At 44.6% G+C, this 18694-nt stretch overlaps 2 protein-coding genes across 12 annotated transcripts in view; one reads left to right on the top strand and one right to left on the bottom strand.

Moving 5' to 3' along the window:
• REV1 (REV1 DNA directed polymerase) overlaps positions 1-10779 on the top strand; it is a 116500-nt gene extending 105721 nt beyond the window's left edge. For 7 of the 10 annotated variants that reach the window (XM_066377569.1, XM_066377567.1, XM_066377563.1 and 4 more), the window contains 10 exons: positions 3015-3117; positions 4338-4503; positions 4676-4878; positions 6173-6406; positions 6575-6634; positions 8081-8204; positions 8841-9055; positions 9158-9314; positions 9566-9668; positions 10015-10779. In XM_066377569.1, the coding sequence (XP_066233666.1) occupies positions 3015-3117; positions 4338-4503; positions 4676-4878; positions 6173-6406; positions 6575-6634; positions 8081-8204; positions 8841-9055; positions 9158-9314; positions 9566-9668; positions 10015-10126 (1477 nt within the window). In that variant the 3' untranslated portion in view covers positions 10127-10779. The remainder of the gene's footprint in view (positions 1-3014; positions 3118-4337; positions 4504-4675; positions 4879-6172; positions 6407-6574; positions 6635-8080; positions 8205-8840; positions 9056-9157; positions 9315-9565; positions 9669-10014) is intronic. The other 3 variants (XM_066377570.1, XM_066377565.1, XM_066377564.1) reach the window with 1 other exon arrangement.
• Positions 10780-10785: 6 nt separating this feature from the next.
• Positions 10786-18694, bottom strand: part of EIF5B (eukaryotic translation initiation factor 5B) — a 68516-nt gene continuing 60607 nt past the window's right edge. For both annotated transcript variants that reach the window (XM_066377573.1, XM_066377574.1), the window contains exons 17-24: positions 18440-18601; positions 16634-16765; positions 15506-15637; positions 15330-15406; positions 15050-15214; positions 13716-13854; positions 12231-12392; positions 10786-11992 (exon numbers count right to left, since the gene is read on the bottom strand). In XM_066377573.1, the coding sequence (XP_066233670.1) occupies positions 11885-11992; positions 12231-12392; positions 13716-13854; positions 15050-15214; positions 15330-15406; positions 15506-15637; positions 16634-16765; positions 18440-18601 (1077 nt within the window). In that variant the 3' untranslated portion in view covers positions 10786-11884. The remainder of the gene's footprint in view (positions 11993-12230; positions 12393-13715; positions 13855-15049; positions 15215-15329; positions 15407-15505; positions 15638-16633; positions 16766-18439; positions 18602-18694) is intronic.

Here is an 18694-nt window from a genome sequence, read left to right as displayed (position 1 = left end):
TGTGTGTGGGGTCTGTCCTTGCCCTGTGGAGCTCTCAGGACCTGTCTCAGGTCCTGGAATTGTCTTGTCTGCTCTTTGTCACTCTACCAGGTCCTTTGTCTCTATTAAACTTTTTATTTCTAGTAAGATTTTAAATTCCAAGTTCTGAGTAGTATTATTCTAGTATCTCTTATTTCCCATTGCCGTATTACTGCTTACCTCTTAATTATTCTTCTAGTCCCAGTGTGAGTCTGTTTCTTCAAGTTTAATTTTTCCTGTTTTGGTTGCCGTGTTTATATTAGAGGTTTTCTTCAAGTATCTGTCTGATAGTTCTTGGCTGTCTCTTCCTATGTGAACTGCTGAAATGTTTGGATCCTCTGGAGCAGGGGTCCCCAAACTTTTTACATAGGGGGCCAGTTCATTGTCTCTTAGACCGTTGGAGGGCTGGACTATAAAAAAAAAATTAGGAACAGGCCTTGGCCAGTTGCCTCAGTGGTAGAGGGTCAGCCTGGCACGCAGGAATCCCGGGTTCGATTCCCGGCCAGGGCACACAGGAAAAGCGCCCATCTGCTTCTCCACCCCTCCCCCTCTCCTTCCTCTCTGTCTCTCTCTTCCCCTCCCATAGCCAAGGAAAGATGCTCCACTGGAGCAAAGATGGCCCGGGCGCTGAGGATGGCTCTATGGCCTCTGCCTCAGGTGCTAGAATGGCTCTGGTTGCAACAGAGCGACACCCCAGATGGGCAGAACATTGCCCCCTGGTGGGCATGCCGGGTGGATCCCGGTCGGGAGCATGCGAGAGTCTGTCTGCCTGCCTCCCCATTTCCAACTTCAGAAAAATACAAAAAAAAAAAATTATTAACAAATCCCTATGCACACTGCACATATCTTATTTTAAAGTAAAAAAACAAAACAGGAACAAATACAATATTTAAAATAAAAAACAAGTAAATTTAAATCAACAAACTGACCAGTATTTCAATGGGAACTATTGGCCTGCTTTTGGCTAATGAGATGGTCAGTGTCCGGTTCCATATTTGTCACTGCTAGCCGTAACAAGTGATATGATGTGCTTCCGGAGCCGTGACGTGTGCGTCCTGCGTCACCAGAAGTAGTACTGTACATGAGTGATGCCGCGCTTTGCGGCACCACCACATACAGTACACCAGGGGCACAGGATGCATCTGCATCCTCTGCTCCTCTCACTGACCACCAATGAAAGAGGTGCCCCTTCCAGAAGTGCGGTGGGGGCCGGATAAATGGCCTCGGGGCTGCATGCAGCCCGCGAGCCGTAGTTTGGGGACCCCTGCTCTGGATCCTTAGTGGGACACGCAGTGGGCATTGCCATGGATGAGTGGTTGGAGGAGCGGCACTGCCACAACCATTGGTAGCAGCCGTGATCTTTTCTGTTAGATTTAACATTTTCCCCACTGGACTCCTCCCGCCTCTTGTCTCATGAGTGGGTGGGAAGACAGAGAGACTGCAGCCAGCATTCTGGTTACTTAGTAGGAAAGGGGTCCAGGTGGGGACAGGGCTGACTTGAAGGAGGTGCCTCGCTCCTCCATAACTGTGTGTGCTAATCCTGGTCCCCCATAGCTGCAGAGGAGAGAGGGGTGTCTTGCGGACACTGGGGTGTCCCCTCAGGGCAGGGTTCTGGGCCTGCAGCTCAAGGCCTTCATCAGGCACCTGGCACTCACCCTTCACTGGTTGGCCTGCAACATCTGCATCCTTACCACTTCCTCTCCCATTTCTATCTTGTAAGAGTTTATACCTTTAAAAAATCATTCTGGTTGCCTGGCTGGGCAGTGGCACAGTGATAGAGCGTCGGGCTGGGATGCGGAGGACCCAGGTTTGAGACCCCGAGGTCGCCAGCTGGAGCATGGGCTCATCTGGTTTGGGCAAAAGCTCACCAGCTTGAGCCCAGGGCCGCTGGCTCGAGCAAGGGGTTACTCGGTCTGCTGAAGGCCCATGGTCAGGGCACGTGTGGGAGGGCAGTCAATGAGGAACTAAGGTGTTGCAACTCACGGCAAGGGACTGATGGTTGATGCTTCTCGTCTCTCCGTTCCTATCTGTTCCTGTCTGTCCCTGTCTGTCCCTCTCTCTGACTCTCTGTCTCTAAAAAAAAAAAAAAAAAATTATTCTGATCAATTTAGTGGTGTTTCATTTGGAAAGAAATGAAAAACAAATGTTTAATCCACTGAAGTCCATTAAAAGGCATGCTTTTAAATTATTCTGTATCTTATGTGAAATAAATTGAAGGTAATTATTAGGTAACACATCAATAGGAATACTTTTTTAAATGGTTTCCTGAAAGAAACAGGAGTTTTCACAGATGAACACATGTCCTGGTGCAGAGAGTAAATGCAGTAAGTGCAGCTTCAGCGCCCAGTGATGGTTCTGAGGGGCCGGTTGCGTGCTGGCCTCCCCTCCCCGCTGCTCCTCTGCTGTAGCTGTCCACACACCGCCTCTCCGTCTACAGAGGCTCTGAGGGACAGCACCATTTTAATGAACACATTCACATGTTGAAATTATTTAATGGCTTCATCTCAAACATAACAAAATTAGAGTCAAGAACAAAATACCAGGGGTACATAGTATTAACCATACTTCAACGTAGCTCACCTTTCTTGGAATCCAAACTTGCTTTAGAATCTAAAACTTACTTCATTCATGCTTTAGTTGCAGCATAATGTGCTTATATTTGTATATGCATTAATGAAAATACATTTTTTTAGAAACAGTTCTTAGTTTAGTAGGCCAGGTGTTTCTTAGCTCTTCTCTCCCAGTCCCAGTGTTCTGCATTTTCTCTTCCCCTCGCTGCCAGGGGAGTGAATTAATTTGGCTTTCTTGAAGGAAGGCTGTCTCAATCATTTTTAAGCATTATATTTAGCACTTAATTGTTTTAAGTTTTTTATAGCTTCCTTTGTAACTTTTCCATAATTCTTTAAATAAGTCAGTCACTACTAGTGAGATACTAATGAATATATATGGAATTTAGCTTTTGTTCCTTTAAAAAAAGTTAATTCTGTCACTTACAGGACTGTAACTCTTGACCAGGCAACAGATAGTGCAAAAATAATTGGAAAGGCTGCACTAAACATGTTTCATACAATGAAACTAAATATATCGGATATGAGAGGGGTAAGTATATAACATTTTAAAATTCTATAATTTTTTCCCATTTGAGGCTAGATTTGGTCATGGTGGGATGTAGGTTATTTGCAGGTTTCAGCTCCTTTGCTATAATATAAGCAGAATAGAAACTGAATAACTCAACTTTCTCATCTGACCCAATGTCCTTGTTCTTCAGAGAAGATTCAAATTTGTTCTGGCCTGACCTGTGGTGGCGCTGTGGGTAAAGCGTCAACCTGGAACGCTGAAGTCACCAGTTCAAAACCCTGGGCTTGCCTGGTCAAGGCACATATGGGAGTTGATGCTTCCTGCTCCTCCCTCTTCTCTCTCTCTCTCCCTTTCTCTCTCTCTCTCTCCTCTCTAAAGTGAATAAAAAAATTTTTTTGTTCTGAAATTTCTTTTCTGCCTAGAATAGTTTATCTTGTGTTTTACCATACCTTTCTTTTAATTAACTCAGGACTCATTTTACATGCATTATATCTTGCTTCCTGACCTTGTTCCCCTAGAACTATATGGGAGGGATATGAATCTGCAAATTTTTGTCCCTGTCAGGTTCTTTTTAATCAGAAATGTACTCTAATGTCCGAGGAGGGTGACAGGGCATCAAAAACCTTAATTTTCTTAAAGATCACCATGGGTCAGTTCATTTGAGTGTAAAGGGCAGTTACTGGCTGGTGTGGGTTGTGGAAGGATTAGAAAGGACTTAGGCGTTCATGATTAAACTTCTCCTTGCAATACTGTTGAAAGCTTTTGTGCTGGTGTCCGGGTGGTTGTCTACAGATGCCTGAAGTGTAAGTATCACTGCCCATCTACACCCAAACCCATTTTTTAACTTTATGTTAACTATGTTATATATTTATTATATTCTATGAAGCAAGGTGGCAGGTAGACTGTCCCATATTTAAATTTTTTTGATATTATTTTTAAAACTTAGCTGGCTAGAACTTCAGTGAGATATAGCATCCCGCTTTTTTGGATTTTCTAGTTTTGAAGAGATTGCATTTTGCATGGGGAGATCTGGACACCTGAAGATTGGGGACGCCTGCTCACGAGGGGCCGGGGAAGCCATTTTTCTAACAAATCACATAGAAGCTGTTCGAATGCTTTCCTTGAACAGTATATTATACTAACAGTATCTAGAATATGTAAAAAGATTAGTGAGTTTTTCTCAGTTGACTTTATATTTCGCTTTAGTTTTCCTAAAAACATACTCTTTCTTCTGATTGTAGGTTGGAATCCAAGTGAACCAGTTGGTTCCTGCTAATCCAAACCCGTCTGCATGTCTCAGTCGCCCGTCATTTCTGCCAGGCCACTTTCCTGGTGGGTCACACTCGGTCCTCGATCTCTTCCAAGTTCAGAAAGCAAAGAAACCCACAGAAGAGGAGAACGAGGAAGGTCAGTGGTGCCGCTGACACCCTTAGGAAAGCTGTCCACTGTGAAGGTTGTCTGGCGTGGTTGCACGTGCCCTTCTGGATCATGATGAACAGTAATGAAGTTTGTAGGTTAAGGTGCCCCGTTCCCCCAGATGATCTGAAGAAGCTGTCTGATGTATTTTCTGTACTTTCAGTATTTCTGGCTGCAATGGATCTGGAAATATCATCTGCCTCTAGAATTTGCACTTTCTTGCCATCTTTTTCCACACATCTGACATCAGGTGGCAGTCCTGTTTCCAGCAAAGCCGAGACCTTGGGGAGGTGGAATGGTCAACATTCTCCCATCAGTTTAAAATCAAGACTTAACCTAAGTATAGAGGTCCCATCACCTTCCCAGGTATAGTCCCTAATTCTAAATATGATAGAAATGTAAGTTTCATAGTAGGAGTGGCACCTTTCTTCATCAGTATTGTCTGAATTCTAAACAGGAGTGACCAGTTCAAGGGAAAGATTTGTGCTTCCACAGAGATTTGCAAGCCTTGCGAACTGTAAAATGGGGATGAAAGCTGGTTCCGTGAACAGCCACTGTCATGGCCACTGTCCCTGTTTGCACTTACTCTGTTCAGCACACATCCTGGAGATTATCAGAGGCCTGTGACAAAGGTTTTCTTGCAGCACAAGCTGAGTTCACTGTGCAGTGCAGGACCTTCCTATCCTCAGCACTTCATTCTGTTGGTGTGGGCTGCAGTGTGGCACACTGCTGGGGCTTCACTCCCTGAAAGTGTGAGAGCACTGATGGGCACGTCACTCTGCTGCACTAAAGTGGCAGGAGGCTGACAGACGTGTGTGCTGGCTGTGGACTAGGACAGGGGCAGCTGTGGTCCGTGTGCACGGAGTCTTGCCGGCTGCTGAGTTATACAGAGATAGTTGCTCCTGGCTGGGTAAGACTGGGCTTGTGCGCTTCCTGAGGGTTGTGCCTCAGTGGGCAGACCTGCCCAAAGGAACAGGATTCGGGTATGCAGGCTGGAGAAGGAAGCTTCTAGAATCTTTTTCTAGCTGACCTATAATTGGGTGATATATAGATTCCTGTCTGAAAGGTCAAATTCTGGCTTAGAAGTTTGACGTGTGCCTTAGGCACTGGCCCCTACCCCAAGGTGGGGTCCGAGCTTTACAAAGGCACTCCCTGTGTCTGCTCCTCTTGTAGGAGGTGCACTGAGACACTAAGGTGTGTCTTACACATGGGTAAGTGTAAGGTGGACTGGCCTGATCCTGTGGGACTGGCCAGTTTCCACTTCTCCAGAATCCACACTTAGGCTCAGTGGCAAAAGGCTTGGGGAATAGCTTTCCTGGCCTGGTTATCTGCACCTGCACCTTATGTTCATTATCCTGGATCTTAACACTGACATGCACCTGACCTGTGGTGGTGCGGTGGGTAGAGGGTTGACCTGGAATGCTGAGGTCACTGGTTCGAGACCCTGGGTTTGCCCAGTCAAGGCACATACAAAAAGCAGTCAGTCATTGAACAACTCAAGTGAAGCAACCATGAGTTGGTATTTCTCACTCCCTGTCCATCTCTCTCCTCTCTCTGTAAAATCAATAAAAAATATTTTAAAAAGTTGAAAGGGAAACAACTATCCAAACACACTGCCTCTGAGCAGAGCGTAACTGCATGCTGTGTGTGCTGTTTCTAGCTGGACCAGTCTGTCTTGGAAGCACTCCCCCCTGATCTCCGGGAACAAGTAGAGCAGGTCTGTGCTGTTCAGCAAGGAGAGCTGCATGGTGACAGAAAGAACGAACCAGTAAATGGCTGTAACACAGGGATTTTGCCACAACCAGTTGGGACAGTTTTGTTACAAATACCAGAACCTGAAGACTCTAACAGTGACATGGGAATTAATGTGATAGCCCTTCCAGCATTTTCACAGGTAAGTTCAATTTAGGGGCCTCCTATCATAGTGTAAATATTCTAGCCCCCTCCCACTCCAGCTCAGGGCATGTCTTGTTTTTCGGTTTCCTTTGCACCATAAACTCTCCTTAGTCTGTACCTGTTCATTGGGGGAGTTGGGACTGCTTCGTCTCCTCCTCATCTGCAGGACAGACGGACAGAGCAGCCTCTCCTGAAGCAGCTGAGAGCAGTGAAGAGAGAAGCTGTGGTATGTGGTGCTCACAGCTTCTCCCCAGAAGACAGATATCCTGTTCCCCATTCAGAGACCACCGGGCCATGCCCAGGTGATGGTGGAGATATGTAATGAAAGTGATGTTTCAGAAATTACACACGAGCCTGTTCTGGTGTTCTTCTCGTTTTCTGTTTAGTGCCTCTGGCCCTGGTGGTTGTGGTGTCTTTTTTTTTTAATTCAGTTTGTACTCAAAATTTTATTCCTTATTCTTAACTTAAAACTTTGTGAGGATTTTGAGGACCTACTGTATTTCCCCATGTATAAGATGCATCATTTTTCGAAAAATTTGAGGTCTAAAAACTGGGTGCATCTTATACAGTGGTTGTAGATTTTTTTAACTTGCATTTCACGCTTTTCCACGCTTGTCTTTTCAAATTTCAGGCCCCAAAATTAAGGTGTGTCTTACATATGGGGAAATACAGTATTAAGGTTTAAACCCTGGCCAGGTGTCTCAATGGATAGAGGATTGTCCTGGTGTGCTGAGGTTGAAGGTTCGATCCCTGGTCAGGGAACATAAAAGAAGCAATCAATGAGGGTACAGCTAAATGGAACAACTAAGTGGAACTGATGCTTTGCTGTGTCTACCACCTTCCTCTCTCTATTCTTTTTTTTTTTAAACAGGGACAGAGAGGGATAGATAGGGACAGACAGGAACGGAGAGAGACGAGAAGCATCAATTATCAGTTTTTCGTTGCGACACCTTAGTTGTTCATTGATTGCTTTCTCATATGTGCCTTGACCGCGGGCCTTCAGCAGACTGAGTAATCTCTTGCTCGAGCCAGCGACCTTGGTCCAAGCTGGTGAGCTTTTCTTTTTTTTTTTTTTTTTTGCTCAAGCCAGATGAGCCTGTGCTCACACTGGCGATTTCGGGGTCTCGAACCTGGGACCTCTGCATCCCAGTCCACCACTCTATCCATTGCGCCACCGCCTGGTCAGGCTATTCTTTCCTCCTTCCCTCCCTCTCTCAAAAAAATTTACAGATCAGGAAAGTACGATTTGAGCACAAAATCTGGTCCTTGCCAGTTGGCTCAGTGGTGGAGCTTGTGGAAGTCCTGGGTTCAATTCCCATTCAGGACACACAGGAGAAGCAACCACCTGCTCTTCCACCCCTCTTTATTCCCCCTTCCCCACAGCCATGGCTCAAATGGTTGGAGCAAGTTGGCCCAAGGTGTTGAGGATGGCTCCATGGCCTCCGGTGCTAAAATAGCTCGGTTGCTGAGCAACAGAGCAGCAGCCCCAGATGGGCAGAGCATCACCAGGTAGGGGACTTGCCAGGTGGATCCCAGTTGGGCACATGTGGGAGTCTCTCTGCCTCCCTGCCTCTCAATTATTAAAAAAAAATAATAATTTTGTAAGAAGTATAAACCATCTGCCATCTAGAATCAGCTCAGCCTTGACTTTGAACCTTCTCCTTTCCACTAGGTGGACCCTGAGGTGTTTGCAGCCCTTCCTGCTGAGCTTCAGAGGGAGCTGAAGGCAGGGTACGATCAAAGACAAAGGCTGGGAGAGAGCACCATGCACCACCAGCAGCCAGCCAGCAGCGCCGGTAAGCCTGGGCCAGGGCATTCAAAAGACAAAACTGGAGAGAACTGGCATCATTGTGTGTGGGTACTTGTATATACTGGCCAAAGTCTAAGCTCTTCAGTCATGTCGAGAGCTCATGCTGGGGAGTAGAACAAGTATACAGTATGGTAGGTGTTCCTGTTCTAGTTAGATTTGTAGCTGTAAATTCTGGACTTAAAAACACCATCCTTGACTTTTTAAGCCCTTTTTAAAGTAAAAGCCTGCACAAACTATTTCCAGAAATCTTGTTGAATACTTGTCAAGCCCATTGTCCTTTGGGACCAGTACATCAAACACACAATCTGAAGGTCTCTGACTGGCTCACAAACAGTAGTTACTATAGAAACAGAATAATGCCAGACAAGCTTGTTTACTCTTTACTTGCTGAATTTGCATTTAATCCTGGGGGCACCCTGTGAGGTAAGTAGTGTTCCAAAGGAAAGGCTGGGAAGCGGCAGAGACATCAGAGACATTAGGAGTTGTCCCGCTCTGGCCTCCACAGGCACAAGGCCTTGTTGGGTAGTGTGCTCCTGTGCGCAGGACTCGTGTTTAGGAGAAGGAACGTCTGTGCGACTATGCAGACATGCTGGTTGAGGATCTTATTTTCACCTTCTTTTAGTGCCAAAGAATCCATTACTTCAGCTAAAACCAGCTGCAGTGAAAGAGAAGCGAAGCAAGAAAAAAAGTCTCACCAGTCCCCAAAAGAAGGTTCAGAGCCCTTTGAAAAATAGGCTTAATAGTCCTGCAAAAACCACAGCAGGGGCCTGTGGGAGTCCCCAGAAGTTAATCGATGGGCTTCTGAAACATGAAGGTCCTGTTCCTGAGAAATCCCTGGTAATATTTTTTTATGCTTCTTAAACTTTGACTGTTTATTGAATCCTAATGTACTTGATGTTATGTAAATGTCGTACTTTTTATCATTTGTTTTCTTATCAGGGAGAACTCTCTGCTTCTACTTCAGGTGTGCCAAGCTTTTCTGGTTTGCAGCCTGACGCATTTGGCTGTGTCAGACCCCCAGCACCCAACCTAGCTGGAGCCGTGGAGTTCAGTGATGTGAAGATGTTGCTCAAAGAGTGGATCACTACCATTTCAGGTTGGCACGGGTGGGGTGGATCGCCGAAACTAGATGTGTAATGAATGGTCTGTGGTTAATGAACAGGCTCAATTATATATATGGAGCTCATTTTTCTAAAGGTAATAAGCTTAAACCAGCTAACCCTTAATCTTTTAAACTTCAGGGCTGGCTGTGGAAAGGTCTTTCATCCATTCTTGTGTTATAGAAATGCACTTTCCCTTCCTACAAACAGATGGACTGGTTCTCATTTGAAGTTTTCCCCCCTTTAGACCCAATGGAAGAAGACATTTTGCAAGTTGTGAAATACTGCACTGACCTAATAGAGGAAAAAGATTTGGAAAAACTGGACCTTGTTATAAAATACATGAAAAGGTAATTAGCCAGTACTTTTGTCAAAAGGAAAAAAATGGCATATCATACAACAGCTAGTTGAGGAAGGCAAGGCTCTTGAAGTTTGTTTTCGACAATGAGTTGTCTTAACTGGGCTCTTTTTCGAACCCCAAAGGAGGGCCATACTATATATAGTCTGGGTAACAAAGATTGACCCCCTCAAGGTTCATACAGTTTAAATCCACTGTAAGTCCTTTTGAATGTTCTCAAGTTTGCTAAATCAATTCTCGTATTAAAATGATAAAACCCTTAAGTCCTAAAGAAATGTTTAATTCTTGAAGCAGGGCTTATTGGTCTGTTTTGATGTTTCTTCTTTCCCCACCTTCAGGCTGATGCAACAGTCGGTGGAATCAGTTTGGAATATGGCATTTGACTTTATTCTTGACAACGTTCAGGTGGTTCTACAACAGACTTACGGGAGCACACTGAAAGTTACATAAACACGACCGGGAGCTGTGCTCTCCACTAGCTGTGCCATAAGTGCTTGTGAGGTATTTGCAAAGTGCATGACAGTAACATTCTGAGTTTTCATAATTTTACATTTCTTTCTGAGCAAGTGTTTTGTACATTTCTTTTCAATAAGTGCCAAATTTGTCAGTATTGCATGTAAATAATTGTGTTAATTCTTTTACTGTAGTATAGATTCTATTTACAAGATGTTTGTTTATAAAGTTTTATGGATTTTTACAGTGAAGTGTTTACAGTTGTTTAATAAAGAACTGTATGTATATTTTGTACAGGTTCCTTTTTGTGAATCCTTTAGGAAACAAGTCCTAAGCTGTTTATTATACTATTGGCATTTAAACCCTCCAAGCCAGACTTAAGAGACTTCCATGCTGAGCTTTGTAATTCCTGGCAGCACAGCGCCCAGGGTTCTACTTCCAAGCAAGGGTAAAGCTTCCAATCTCATCATTCACATCCCCAAGCATGAACACGGAGCATGTTAGGAAAATCTTTACTTCTTCCAAGGGGAGGAATTTACATATTTTGAATTAGACTACACACAATTGAACATGAAGTTTTTCCTGGGAAAATTATGTCCCAAAGATGGTTTAGAGGTGCTCTTTGCCTATACTGGCCCTTGAGAAACTTGATAAATAAAGTATGTGTATGCTCTATTTTATGCTAGAACACTTTAAAAGTAGTCTATAATTCCATACCAGTGAATACTTGGGAACATTTTTTTTAGAACCCTCACTTCATTCACCACTGCTATAAAGAGGTCATCAGACATCCCAGATCTGTTGTAAGAATCTGATGCTAACAAATTTCTCATACTTAGGAAAGTATATTTTCATGGGACTCCACTTCCCACATTTTTTTCAGGAAAATCGTAAAACTACCTATAATTAGATTGCTAATATGAATAACTCATTATGATGTCTCTAACAATTTAGAAGCACAAATCAGTTTCCTGTTGATTGTCTCATCAGGAAATGTGTGCATGATAGATTTTCTAGGACAAAATGGGCCAAGATTGCTGTATAAAAATTCCTAATGTTAATGTATGCTGGTACACAAGTAGAGTTAATAAAATAGCTGTCCTTAAGAGAGCTGCTGACTCACAGGAGACGCTGCGCTGACACGGGGGCCTGGTGGCTTCCTGGGGAGCACATGTCCTTTATTGGCAGTTCAGAACTGTGCTCATTACAGTGCACTCTCGTGAGCAGGCAGGCAGGAAACAGCAGCCGGCTGCGCTGGACAGGGTGCTTTCACACAAAGCAGTGAAAGAAATGCCAGAGGGCCTCATTTTCTATTTTAAAAATGTCCTAGGGGCATACGGCAGAAGAATGCTGGAGAAAACAGATGCATAAAGTGTGTCTTACATCAAAAAAGTCCCAAGAATCACAAAATCTGCAGAAGCTTTGTTAGCCAAATACTGCAGTACTGATTTAATCAGTATAAAATGGAAAGAACTGTAGGTCTGTAATAAAAATCCAAGTTTGGGGAAGGGCAAACTTTAAAACAGCAGCCAGTAGAGGGGCCGGGAGAGGAGCGGCGAGTGGACAGGCACATTGGAACTGGGGACATGGATTCGACCACTGTCAAACCAGTGTAAGTTTCTTGGTTTCTCATGGAAAACATTTTATACATCTATTTTTTTCCTTCCATACTTAAGTGCATCAGTGTCCAGATACATCCACTCCTTTATCTTATTTTTCTTATATTTACTCCAATTCCTGCCCAATGTGGAAAAATTAGATGATTTCAAATACTTTCTTCAGCTCCACAATAAGCTGCCAGTCGCTCTTCTGCATCTCGTCCCTGAACCAGTCCTTCAGCGCGTCGATGGACTGCCGGCTGATCTGCAAGGTGCAAGGCAAAAGGGCAGGTGGACAGTGTAAGCACTGAATGCCCAGAACAGCAAGTGCTGACCTCAGGGAATGTTAGGCAGCCTGCCTGCCATGCAGAGCACACCCCACAGGCAGGCCAGGCCAGGCTGCAGAGGAGGCCTGAGCAAGGACAGGCCCATCGGATCTACTGAGCAGAGGGGATCAGAGCACTCAACTCCCCTCCTCTCTCAAAGGTAAAGGAGAGACTCACCTTACTGACAAGAATGTCTGTAGCTTCAAAATGTCTTCCATACATTTTAGGAGATTCACCAGGGATAGGTTCTATTTTGACACAGACTTCTTGTCCTTTTTTTGCAATATCCACTTGTTTATGGTTTATTTCAATACTTGTTACTATTCCAATGTCAACAAACTGTAAAATAAGAACAATCCCGCCAGTCACAGGCAATCTAGAGTGGGAGAGCTGAGAAAAAAACAAAGCCTTGGTTCTGTGACCCTCCATGGACTTCCTCACTGACCAAGCAGGATGACACCACCACACATCTCCACCCATCACAAGATGGCTGTGAGGGTGTGCTTTGGGAAACTTGGAGAGTGCTGTCAATCCAGTGTAATTTTCTGTTTCTGTCCCACCCTCCACACAACGGGTGCCATAATAAAAGGGAACAGCAGGCACAAATGTTCTCAATCAAGAAGGAGCCTGGAGTGGTTGGTGTGGTGAGCAAGGGGTGAGGAGCAGGGGATGTAGTCAGAGAGGCCTGGTAAGGACTGTGCATTTCATTTTGAGGGTGCTAACCCATTCTCAGTTATAGGTTGTGGTGGGAGGCACACTCCTCTGTCTCCTTGGGAATAGATACCAGAGATTAAGAGCGAAAACAAGTTTAACCAAAGTCACACAGGCAATAATTGCTGTAAACAAACATCCTAGCTCAGTCCACTGAAAGGGGATAGAGATGACTTCTAAGTGCCACTACCCACTGAAGAACCTGGTTTGGGGCAGGACGAGTACTAGATGCCAGGGGCATCCACTGTACCACAAAGGAAGAAGACGTGCCCACTGAGGAAGATAACCTGTCTTCACAAGTACTGGTAACAAATGATAACACAAAAGCTGAACTGAGTATAGAGACGCTTAATGAAAAGGTCAGGGGGACCGAGGGTTCTTTACAGAAAGGGGGGGGATAATTTTGTAGCCACTTAGGTTAATACTTCTCTGAGAAGCATAGGGACTCAGAGAACCCCATAGATAAAGGAGGAAGGATCTATTTAGTGCAGGTGCTGAGCTGAAAACACACTCCCTTCCCCAGTACTCAGAGCATCGCCACCAGGAGCCAAACTGTGTGAAATGCACGAGGCACACAGTCCTTCCTGTCTAGTCTGAGGAAACAAAACGACCAGGCACATGCAAGCTGATCGCCTGTCAGACAGTGGACTGCACTCCTCAGAAAGGACGAAACATGGGGCAGCCGAAAGCAGTGCAGCCTGAAGGGATCCCGGACAGTCCGCAGCTGAGTTAGCTGAGACTGCTGGTGACATGTGAGTGAGGACTGTAAATTTCAGTGGCTGAAGCACTGGTGCTAATCACCAAGACTGATGAAGGAATGATAATGTTTAGGAAGACAGGCAGAAGCAGATAAGGTGATAAGCCCTGCTTGGTTTCTTGTCACCATTCTCAGATTCCCATTTAGTGCTTTAGGAGATGAGACGTTATTTTTAAAGTACAACTGTCACTTACATTTTTGCTAGGGACACACAGGGGGGTCCCTTGTTTCACCTGACCTGCTTCCACAGTCACGCCCATCACTATTGGATCTCGAGAATTGAAAATATACTGAGGGAGGATTTTCATCTTGCAGGGGAACACTGCTATGTGCCTAAAAGGAAAAGAACCAAGAATTTTTTAGCTTACAAAATTACTTAAAATTAAAAAACAAATACAGGTGACTATAAAACTTCCTCCATCAGGTAAAAACCGCTTTTCTCAGCAGTCCCAGCAGAGCCGCAGGGACACTACTCACCTACAGTGGTGGCTGCTGGGGTGCATGGCCAGCCACCTTCTTGTGGCTTCATCCTCCTCACCCGCTCCCCTCCCTGTCCACCGCATGTGCTCCAAGTCTCACGGAAGCTGCATTACGGGAGCATTAGGTGCCCTGCCCCTAAAGATGGACCTTAGCAGCTTAGAACCCTGGCTGGACCTCCTTTCAGGTGTTAACACATGGCACATGCATCATCTATTCTGGGGACCATACAGGCATGGAAACACCTCTTCCTCTCTCTACCCTGTCCCCAAACTGGGTGACCCAAAAGTCCACTGTCCCTGCTCACCAAGCACATGCTTAAAGTGCATGCACAGCTGCAAGTCCTCTGAACTGAGCCGAAGTCTTCTCACTGCAGACTTCATGACTACGTCTCAGTCAATCTTAATACTTACAGTCAGCTCTACTTTTAGAAACCCAGAATAAGCCGTAACTCCCGAGAGTCACTGCTCCGAGCCACCACTGTGTCTGGCTTGGACTACGGGAGCCTCCCTGAACCACTGCTTAATCATACTCTCTCACCCTTGTCAGGGTCCTTCCCAGCTTCATTCTGCACTTAACCCCACTTCCTATGTGTTCACTGCTTGTCTCTCCTGAGCTCCGAGGCGGGGACGTGGTCGGGTCACTGCATCTGTGGACTGTCACACTGGCACTGTGTGACGTGTGCAGCAAACATAAGCTTTACTCCCATGGATGCCTGCTCGGTTCAGTTCCTAGATTTCCACACTCAAATTCTGTTACTTCCATTCCACACAATCCGGATAAGGAAGACCAACATTCAACCATGATGAGAGCTAGGTCGGCTGAATCGGCAATGGTAAGCAAAATGAAAAAGCAGAAAGGCTACAGGGAGGACGTGTCCCCACACTGCCCTAAGGCCTCGCACAGGGCTGTGATGTGCCACCACAGCGTGCCGCCTCTGGCACGTGATCATATACAACGGTTCCACTGCCTACACCACTCTGGTATTTGGTAATTCTCCAGTAATCAACTTCATTATCAAAGACATGAAGGAAGTAAATCATCAACTTACTTAAATTCTTCTTGTTTCTGTTTCTTGTAGTCTTGTCGATATTTTGTGAAGGCATCAAATAAATGATAAATAATTTCTGCACTAAAAATTCTAACTCCTAAACTATCAGCCATTTCTTGTGCATCCCGTTCGATTCTCACATCAAACGCCAAAATGACTGCATACCTGAAACACCAGAACACATCAAAGATCATTTGGTGGAAATGGAGCATGTCATAAAGGAGAAGTCAAAGAAAAATGGGTGTACGAAAGCCTTCACAGCAGGAGAGAAATTACTTACTGAGGATCGTGTTCCAACATCACTGAAGCCTTCATAACATCTTTTTTATGAACTGGTCCAATGTTAATTCCTGCATACTGTAAACAGGGAGTTCACGAGATTAGCAACCTGAGTCAGGTAACAGGAGCAGGCCTGCAAACCATGACCACTGACTGGAGTTGGGCACAGTTACTTACGGGCACTTCTGATGTTCTCAGAAATTCCAGTAAAGCTTCCAAAGAGCCCAGTGTAGATGCCTGGACATAAACTCCTTTTTCTTCTAATTTGATGGCATTTAGTGTCTGTTTTAACTCATGGATCAATTCATCCTTAAAAAGAAATTAGATTTGACATGGTTGTAAACACAACTCTGTCATCAGCAGCCTCGAGTTAAATAAACTGTGTTTCTGTTTTTCATTCCGTATTCACCTGAAAATGTGAAACCAAGTCTCACCAAGAGCAAGGCCCAGGAGACCTACACTAGTGTGGAGGAGTGGATTCGGGGATCATATTCAAGCCATGTAGTACTTCACCTTTAAGGTTTACTAACATTGAAGTAGATTTAAACTCTGATTTACTTGGCAAATAAGGTGGATGAGTGAGCAGAATAAAAAAATAAGAATCTTAAAAGTTAAAGCACGACCCAAATACAATGTGTTACAGGAGCCCAGCGGCTCTGCCTATCTTCACTCTGAAATGCCCTGACGTCAGCAGTCCTGACCTCTGTCACTGCTCCTCTGAAGATGAGGAGATTCCGAGTCAGTAAAACAATCATGTTGGTGCCCATTAGATACAGATGCCCACGCCATACCTGGGACTGACCAGAGGGCCACCTGCCCTGTACTCACTGGCCCTGCGGTGGCCGATTCCCTGGGGTCATCTTAAGCCTAACCAGTGGTCCCGGCATACTGGATGAGCCATGGGCTGACAACAGCCTATCTTCTCTTTCACAATAAAATAAACATTGGGTCAAAATTTGCTTTTTGTGAAAACATGCTGGACAGTGAGCCATCTGCTTCTCCAAACAGGCAGGTAGGCTTTAAAATGACTCTGGGTACCTAGTTCTGTCTACATATTCAGGTATCTAAAATAATACGTAAACAACTTCTAGATTAATTTTTATTTACATAAATATTTGTGCTAATTCATAGGATTATACAAACTGAATTAATTTAAAAAAAATCTTTTACAACTGAAATAGTTTAAAAGCATCAACTATTTGCTACAAGGTACCAAGACCAAGCAAGCACCCACTTTATTCACCATCTAGCATGTGCCACACACACTCCAGGGCCAAAAGCTTTAGAAGAAACACAGCGACTTACTTTAAGCACGGGGATTTCATCTTCTTTATAAGCCACCAGGAGGGGTAAGCCAGCCAATGTTTTCTCCAGGTCTTTCCCAAGAATCTTCACCCCCTGAGCTGCTTCCACTTCTTTATGCTTTTCATACTGGTTCTATAGAGATCACACATTCATTACCACACTGAGTGAAAAGTGGTTAGCACTAGGAGATGATACACAATATTATTTTCATGACCTTGGGATAAAGAATTCTTAAACTAGACACAAAATGCAATAAACACAACCTGGCCAGTTAACTCAGTGGTAGAATGTCAGCCTGGCATTTGGATGTCCTGGGTTCAATTCCCAGTCAGGGCACACAGGAGAATGATGCGACCATGTGCTTCTCCACCCCTCCGCCCTCTCTCTCTCTCTTCTCCTTCTGCAGCCAGGGCTCAATTGGTTCAAGCGAGTTGGCCCTGGGCACTGAGGATGGCTCCGTGGCCTCTGCCTCAGTCAGGTGCTAAAAAAGTGGCTCCATTGTTGAGCAACGCCCCAGATGGGCAGAGCATTATCCCTGGTGGGTTGCTGGGCAGATCCTGGACAGGGCACAAACAGGAGTCTGTCCCTCTGCTTCCCCTTCTCTCATTAAAATAAAAAAAAGCAATAAACACAAAAGTTTGACAAAAATTGACATTAAAATTATGTATTTGTTTCTCAAGGTACCACAAAAAAAGTAAAAAACAGAAGTAACAGAATAGGGAAAATGATGCAATACATGAAAACCAATAGCTGATATGCTGACTAAATAACTCATAAATCTGTGCTAGAGACAGGCAATGCTAGGGCTCAACGGACATTTCACAAAGATTTAAATTTGGCTAAAAAGCAAAACAACCAAGCATATTTCAATCAGGCCAGTGCCACCTGAGACAGCAATGAGCTACACACCCACCACATGGGGAAAATCTGAAAATCCTGGCCGTATCCGAGAGCTGACGAAGATGGAACTTAATGGAAAATCCAATATACTGTAGTGCAAGTATAACGTGTGACACTCATGGGGACAAGAGTGAGTGGAGCTAAGCATAGGCAATACCTCCTCCAAACATCCCGGAGAGCCATGCAGTGACACTGGGGCAGCCCCTATGACAGCCCCCGGCAATGCAGCAATAAAAATTCCAAGCTGCAAGGGCCCCGCTGTCCACGATGTACTTGTGCGCTGAACACTACACAACAAGAGCGAACTACAGATGCAACCACATGGACAAATCCTAACATTATCTTGTGACTGAAAGAATCAGGACACAAAGGAACAGTGAGACGACACTTGATTTAAAGCCCAACTATTTTAGGGGTCATGCTCAGGTATAAAAACTATAAATAAAAAAGCAGGGATATTATTTACTATTATAGTAATGGAAGCATGGTTAATTTTGGGAGCAGGGAGCTAAGATCAGGAAGACGTACATGAAAGTCTTCTGGTGTGTCAGTGATGTCCTCATCCTTGACATGCTTGTCTACTTCCTAAAACTTTGTTAAACTTTTGTTCGTATGTTTTGTGTACTTTCCTGTTTTACTTCACAATAAAAATGTTAATGAAAAATTACTTAGCAGTGTAAAACCACAACAACTGTGCTTTCATTTTCATGAAAAGCTTAGTTGGTCAGTAAGAAGCTTCCCACATTGCCACTCTGCTGAATGATCCCTGTGCAGGAAGCTGTCTAAAATACGAGTGAGAGATGTGTGTTTGCAGTAAGTTACGCAGCTTTCCAAGTGAGGAAGTGACCTCAGTAGAACTTCGACCACCACAATTCTGCACACGTTACCACTAGGCATGGCACTTACCTTCACTCGTAATTCCTTCATCGGTGGAGGTAACAGGAGGCCTCGGATCTGAGTTACAATAGGCCCTTCTACTCCAGGAACAATAATTGTATCGCCTTCCTTCAAAACCCCGTTGATCAGTATTACATCGATGGTGGTGCCCATTCCTGGGAGAGCCTTAACCTAAGAGACATCATTGCAAAGAGAATGAAATATATGCTACAGTGCACCACATTGATTAAATCTAAAAGCAGTCAACATGCCCACCCAAGAACA

This window comes from Saccopteryx leptura, chromosome 3 (genome assembly GCF_036850995.1).
Source record: "Saccopteryx leptura isolate mSacLep1 chromosome 3, mSacLep1_pri_phased_curated, whole genome shotgun sequence".
Lineage (NCBI taxonomy): Eukaryota > Metazoa > Chordata > Mammalia > Chiroptera > Emballonuridae > Saccopteryx > Saccopteryx leptura.
The sequence above is the reverse complement of the archived record's forward strand: the minus strand, read 5'-3'. Positions and strand labels throughout refer to the sequence as shown.